General features: G+C 37.2%; 1 protein-coding gene across 1 annotated transcript; it reads left to right on the top strand.

Annotated features, from left to right (window-relative positions):
* The first annotated feature begins 4,964 nt into the window (after positions 1-4,964).
* On the top strand, positions 4,965-6,970 carry LOC114032915 (protein kinase C alpha type-like). The gene is made up of 3 exons (XM_027848373.1): positions 4,965-5,117; positions 5,765-5,899; positions 6,168-6,970. The coding sequence occupies exons 1-3, from the start codon at positions 4,987-4,989 to the stop codon at positions 6,283-6,285; spliced, it is 384 nt and encodes a 127-aa protein (XP_027704174.1). The 5' UTR covers positions 4,965-4,986; the 3' UTR covers positions 6,286-6,970.
* The last annotated feature ends 349 nt before the right edge of the window (positions 6,971-7,319 follow it).

Below are 7,319 nucleotides of genomic sequence, written 5' to 3'. Positions count from 1 at the left end.
TACTACTACTACTACTACTACTACTACTACTACTACTACTACTACTAATTACTGCCACTAGATTCTACCTGTATAACCTTAGTCAAGTTACTTAACATCTTTTGGATGCAGTATTCTTAGCTTTAAAATGAGAGTTTAACTAGGTGATCACTAGGTAGCATTTATATATCACTTTAAGGCTTGCAAAGTGCTTTACAAATATTATCTCATTTTCCCTTTCCAACAACCCTGGAAGGTAGTTAACATTATTAGCCCCACGAGGAGACTCAAGCAAGCAGAGGTGAAGTGACTTGCCCAGGGTCACATACTAAGCAAGTGTCTGAGGCCAGATTTAAACATAGGTCTTGCTGACTCTGGGTCCTGAACTTGATCTGCTACACCACGTAAATAATCACCAGCTTCCTTTCCTTTTCTCAGTCTATGATCTGTTGATATTAGGGGAAATGTACCAACTCTTTGGAGACACAAAGGTCTGTTTAACAGACCAGAAGAGTTATATTGAGTTTCTATGCCCTGCGAAGTTCATGTAGCTCCAGAAGTTGAGCGATATCCTTATTTAGAATAGTAAAATCATGGAATGTTAGAGTTAGCAAGGGACCTTAGCAATCATCTATTGTAGCCCCTTCGTTTTACAGATAAAGAAAATGAGACTCAGTAAAGAGAAATGGCTTGCCCACATGACTTTCCCAGCAAGTGGTTTGGATCTATATATAACAGCAACAGCAACAGTAATAATGACTCACATTTATGTAGCACTTTGAAGTTTTCAAAACATTTTTCTCACTACTCAGTTGGTAGTACAAATATCATAATAAGTATTTTATAGATCAGGAAACTGAGGCACAAAAAAAAGTATATAACTTGGTTCTACTGCTAGTAAGTGTCCGAACCAGAATTCTGAACCCAGATTTTCTGACTTCAAGTTCAGTACTCTCTATGTTACATTACATTGTTCTCTATACTACATATGAATACAAGAAGGCACTGGAATTTTGACAAGGGCGGAAATCCCTACACTGAGGCAGATCTAAACTGGTCTAACTAAGCTTTAGTAGATAGGTCCTAAAGGGTTGCCTAAGGTACGGAGAGGATTAGGCAACTTGCTTAGGATCATTACAACTAGTAAGGATCAAGCGGGATGTGAAATTAGGTCTTTCTGACTAAGTACAGCACTCCATCCAGGGTACCATATGTAACCCTTATTTCATACTTGTTCTTAGTGATTGAATGATTTGTCTGGTTAATTCTGAGAAGGACTGAGACTCTAATTTTCTATACCAGTGGTTTCCATAGTGGGGTGTGCAGGAAGAAAATATTAGAACTTCTATTTTAATCTCTGTGAAGATGGAAATATATAACCAAATTTAAACAAAAGCTTTGCATAATTTCTGGATGGGATTAAAAAATAAGTATCATGATTTAGTTTCCTCAACAAATGATTCATTTCTTCCCTTTGGATATCTATATCTTTGTGAAGTATCTTTTTCAGCTGTTAAAACCAAGTATAAAAATAAATTTAAGTTGGAAGTAAACCTTTGACTCTCCCTATCAGGAAGTGCTAAACCTGGGTTTTAAAAAATAATGAGCCATAGTCAAACACATTGCTCTCATTAAACAGTACAATCATTTTAGTGAGAGCAAAAGGAAAAGGGTTTTATATTGTTAAATAAAATAAAATTATTTTGAAATATTTCATCTTTTATCTTTTTTCTATTTTTGTATATTTTTATAATAATTGTACTTAATATATTGGTATTGTGTGTGTGTGTGTGTGTGTGTGTGTGTGTGTGTGTGTGTGTGGTAGGAACAAATACTGGACCAGTGATTTTTTTTTTAATTATTTTTCCCCAGTTGTATGTAGAGACAGTTTTTAATATTCAGGTTCCAAATGTTCTCCCTCCCTCTCTCATTTCCCCCCTTACTGAGATGGTAAATAATTTGATATAGGTAATACATGTTCAATCATGCACAACATATTACCATATTAGTCATGTTGTAAAAGAAGACACAGACCCAAAAGGGGAAAAAAAAAACATGAAAAGTGAAGTGAAGTGAAAAATAGTATCCTTCAATTTGCATTCAGACTCCATCAGCTCTTTCTCTGGAGGTAGAAAGCATTTTTCATCATGATGGCCCAGTGATTTCATTGGCATAGAAACCACCAGGTGAGAAAACTCCCTGAACCAGGTCAGGTTGGTACCTACTCTGTGTTTTGTAGTCTTAGAGCAGACATTCTTAACCTGGGTTCTGTGAACTTGGTGTGTTTTACTTAATATATGTTGATAACTCTATTTCAATATAATTATTTTCTTTTGTTGTAATCCTATGCATTTTGTTTTATGCGTTTAGAAACAGTATTTTGAAAAGAGTTCTGTATAGATTTCATCACACTGTTAAAGAGGTCCTGGCACACAAAAGGCTAAAAAATCCGGTTTTAGAGGTTTGCCTAGAGCGTTAAGGAATTTAGGGACTTGGCCAGAGTTACACACACGCACACACACACACACACACACACACACACACACACACACATTTTACTGGTAGAGAGGTACAATTTAAAAAACTTTGGATATCCTCTGCTGATTCTGTTGATTGGTTTCAATGTATCCTGCGTATGTCTTACATGTACATAGTACTTTTTGCAGCTAGGAGGCACAGTAGATAGACTGCCCTACCTGGAGTCAGGAAGATTCACCTTCCTGAGTTCAAATCTGGCCTCAGACACTTACTAGCTGTGTGACCCTGGGCTAGTCATTTTAACCCTGTTTGCCTCAGTTACCTCATCTGTATAATGAGCAAGAGCAGGAAATGGCAAACCACTCCAGTATCTTTGCAAAGAAAACCCCAGACAGGTCATGAAGAGTTGGACATGACTGAGGAACAAGTTATTTCCATGTTGTTTCCTCCTTTATAGTGTGAGGTCCTTGAGAACAGGGACTATCTTTTTGTTTTTTTAATATCCCCAATGCTTAGTATAGTTCCCAACACATAGTAAGCATATAATAATTGTTTACTGATATACTATATGCTATACTATACTTGGTGGCATTATGGATAAAGTGCTAGGTCTGGAGTCAGGAAGACCTGAATTCAAATCCAGGCTTAGGTACTTCTTACACGTCTGACACTGGGCAAGTCATTTGCCCTCTAAGACTCAATAAAAGCTCTCCATATCACAGAGTTGCAGTACAAACCGAATGAGATAATATATGTACTGTACTTCACAAACCTGTTGTTGTTACTACTCCTGCTATTACCTTTAAGTTCCCTAATAGAACTTGGGTCTTTAATTAACCAATGTGGATTCAAGGAGTTTATTCATTTGCTGAATGGTGCATGGAGCAGTTTTTTTTTTTAAGCTTCTGAGTGCCAGCATTAGATTTAATCCATGTGTGTACCCAACTGGCAGATGAATCTTCAGTCTGTGACATCTGAAACTATAAAACTAGAAGGTACAGAATGAACTTTGGTCTTTAAAAGTAAAGCACAGTAACGTTTCCTTAGGAGATTTCAATTTTTTTAAAAAGCGTGATTTGAGGAAATGTGTTAATGTTCTGTCATTTGTCTTAATAAAACTGGGTTGTAAGTATTTATTGCCACTGATGTCATTGTTTTTAAAATATAAGGTAGATTTGATTCTGAAGAAATGTGGGTTTCTCTGTGTTGGGATTATTAACCCAATCTTTTTATTTAGTTGAATTGAAAGTTTATAAATATATTTTTGGGTTAGGTAGAGTTGTCACTGAGAGAATAATAATAATAATTTTATGTAGCACTTTATGTTTTGCAAAGTGTTTTATATATATTTTCTAAGAACAACCTTATGGTGCTAGTAGTACCCATTTTATAAAGGGGTAAAATCAGATTGATAGAAGTGAAGGACTTGCTCAGGGTCACACAGCTATTAAGTATTTGAAATGAAATTTCATCTTAGTTCTTCATGACTGAAGTATTTTAAAGTGGTCTAGTACCATATCCACTATGGCTACCTAGTTGCCTAATAATAATCCCTAATAATTATTTAATTAATAATAATTATAATAATAGCTAACATAAAGGCCTTAAAAATTTGCAAAGAACTCTCATTTGATCCTATGAGGTAGGTATTATTATTATCCCTGTTGTTCAGATGAAGAATCTAAGGCAGATAAAGGTTAAGGGATTTGCCCATTGATGGTAAATGTCTTAGGCTGGATTTTAACTCAGACATTCCCAACTCCAGGTCTTACACTCTATCCACTGTACCAGACTGCCTAGAGTTATGCCCAGAGGTTCCAGGATTTGGAGAGTACTTATACTCCTTCAGCATGTAGCAGCCGCTGAGCTATCACCTAGTTAACAAAAATAATTATTAAAAATACGAATGTACTACAGGATGACATGATTCCTCCCCACCCCACCCCACCGCACTCCATGACATCACCTCTAGATGAGTTCCTCCCCAACTTTCTTCCCCAACCAAGCCCACTCCCTGGCAGGAGCCTTGCATTATCTCAGGGTTTCTCCCCTCAAGCTTTTTATTCTGAGATCTAGCCTCTTTCCAAGGTCATTCCCTCATGTCCAGCTGTATTTGTCCTTTTTTTTTTTTATATTGATTTGAGAGTGTTTTTGTACTTTTTGCACCTGAGTCCATTTTGTGGTACTCAACTCAGATAGGATTGCTAGTTACAGCTCTCTAGGTAGACGAAGGGAGATCCTGGATTTGGAGACAGAGAGAGGATAGGAATATCTGGTCTTTACAGCTCTGTTAAAAGCAAACATCTGTGTGAATAAACTCTGACTATGGAACTGAGTAGTACTTTTTTAAAGGTTCATCATATTTGTTGCCCACTCCCAAGTCGTACACTAATTTGACATTTCTTCCATTTGGATTGGATTGCCATCATTAGATGTGTGTATACAATGGCCAGCCCTCTTTTATTAACATCTGCTTTTTTTTTCCCTTTTTCTCTTTGTATAGTACGAGATGCAAAAAACTTGATCCCTATGGATCCAAATGGACTTTCAGATCCCTATGTGAAGCTGAAACTTATCCCAGACCCTAAGAATGAAAGTAAACAAAAAACCAAAACAATCCGCTCCACACTAAACCCACAGTGGAATGAGTCATTCACTTTGTAAGTAGAAACCTCTTATCTTCTTCTCTAGGTAAAAAGAGGCCATTCTTTGCCTCATTTCTTACCTAGCCCTAATCAATGAATGGGCATTGCCTCAGTCAAATTGACACCTGGGAAAGACCTTAACTTAAAATGGCCAAGGTCTCTCACTGCATCTGAACCATCTCCAATTGTCCTGATCTATATCTGGCCACTGGACCCAGATGGCTCCAGAGGAGGGAGTGAGGCTGGTGACTTTGCACAGCCCTCCCTAACTTAAATCCAGTTCCCTTGCATGTCATGGCATCACCTCCTGATGTTATGGTCCTCTTTGAGAAAGAAGGACAAACAACAACAATAGAAACCTCTTCTCTTCTTCTCTACTGATGTGTCCTTCCTATATATGCTCTATTCCTGCTCTTAAAGAGGTGTATTTATTATAAACCATCCTGATGTTTAGAATATCCCTATGCCTTTCCACCTGTGGCTCTCTTCTTAGGTTAATGGATAAGCGGAATGTCACTATTATCTTCTCTATGCTCTAGAAAGAAAAACTATTTCCTGAGAAGCTCTGCAGTGAAGTTGGGGGTATCATTGGGACCATTTTCTCCCTGATTCATGCTGAGATGATTAGTGTGTGCTTTTTTTTTCCCCCTCATTCTTTCTAGCAAATTAAAACCTACAGATAAAGATAGACGGTTATCTGTCGAAATCTGGGACTGGGATCGAACAACAAGAAATGATTTTATGGGTTCACTTTCATTTGGGGTATCGGAGCTTATGAAAATGCCAGCAAGTGGATGGTAAGACCTCATCTAGTCAAATATACATACAAATAAAGTTATTTGGCTTAAAGCTTTGCATACATAGAGAATTAGAATAACTCATTTCAAAAGGGTCCAAACACCTTCTCCAAAAGTGACTGGACAGAACCTACTTGGTTTTGCTATATCTGATTAAGCACTGCCTTTATCAAAGTTTAATCACTGGTTGAAAGAGAGGCATTGCATAAACTGTTGTTGTTAATTTGAGAATAAGTGAACTTACAGTTTTCTCCCATTTCTTTGAAAGGTATAAGTTGCTTAACCAAGAAGAAGGTGAATACTACAATGTGCCCATTCCAGAAGGAGATGAAGAAGGAAATATGGAACTAAGGCAGAAGTTTGAAGTAAGGATGAGAAGGAAATAGCTTTAGTTGCCCTTCCTCTGACTAAGCAACACTTCAGATGGTTAATCTGTACTTACCAATGCTCAAAAATGTTCATTAGCTATTTTCTTTAAAGCATAAATGCTATATTATTAAACCAGCAATATAAAATGCTTCTCTTCTCAGGTAAATGGATAAACAGAATGTCACTATTATCTTCTCTATCCTCTAGAAAGAAAAACTATTTCCTGAGAAACTCTGCAGTGAAATTGAGGGTATCATTGGGACCATTTTCTCCCTGATTCTTAGCTTGCAGTCAGGAAGATGTGAATTTAAATCCTGCCTCTGATACTTAGTAACTGTGATTATAGAATAGTCCCTTTGCCCTCGTATACCTCAGGGGACTGCCTAGGACTTATCTAGTAATTCATGAATGGGTCACAATCTGTACTGGCAAAGGGAATTCCCACAATCAGAGTTCTTCAGGTTCACAAAATCACATTTGCTTCTTCTAAGAGTTTCTTTCTTTGCATGTTCTATTCTTCACTGTCATTAATCATTTGAGCAATGAAAACTTAAAATCTTCTATAATAGACCAAACTGAAAGAAGAATTAATTGCCTTGGGCATATTAAAAAAGGCAACTAGATGTCGCCATAGTGCACAGAGCACTGGGTCGGGTGTCAGGAAGTCTCCTGAGTTCAAATCTGGCCTCAGACATTTACTACCTGTATGACCATAGGCACGTCACTTCACCCTGTTTACCTCAGTTTTCTCATTTGTAAAATGAGCTGGAGAAGGAACTGTCAAACCATTCCAATATCTTTGCCAAGAAAACCTCAAATGGGGTCACAAAGAGTTGGACACAACTGAAATGACTGAACATCAACAATATACAAAAAAGCTTAAGTATTCAGATTTTGTAAGGAAGTAGTTGTTCTCCACTATAAGGGAGTAAAGAAGTACTTTGGGCTTCTAATCTTGAGGAAAAACTACAGAACATAATTGGTATGTGACTATTCTAATGGAGGCCCTTCTAAGCAGATATCAATGCTCTTGGACAGACCTCTTGTTTGT

This window comes from Vombatus ursinus, unplaced genomic scaffold, assembly GCF_900497805.2.
Source record: "Vombatus ursinus unplaced genomic scaffold, bare-nosed wombat genome assembly UNPS02005944.1, whole genome shotgun sequence".
Lineage (NCBI taxonomy): Eukaryota > Metazoa > Chordata > Mammalia > Diprotodontia > Vombatidae > Vombatus > Vombatus ursinus.
The sequence above is the reverse complement of the archived record's forward strand: the minus strand, read 5'-3'. Positions and strand labels throughout refer to the sequence as shown.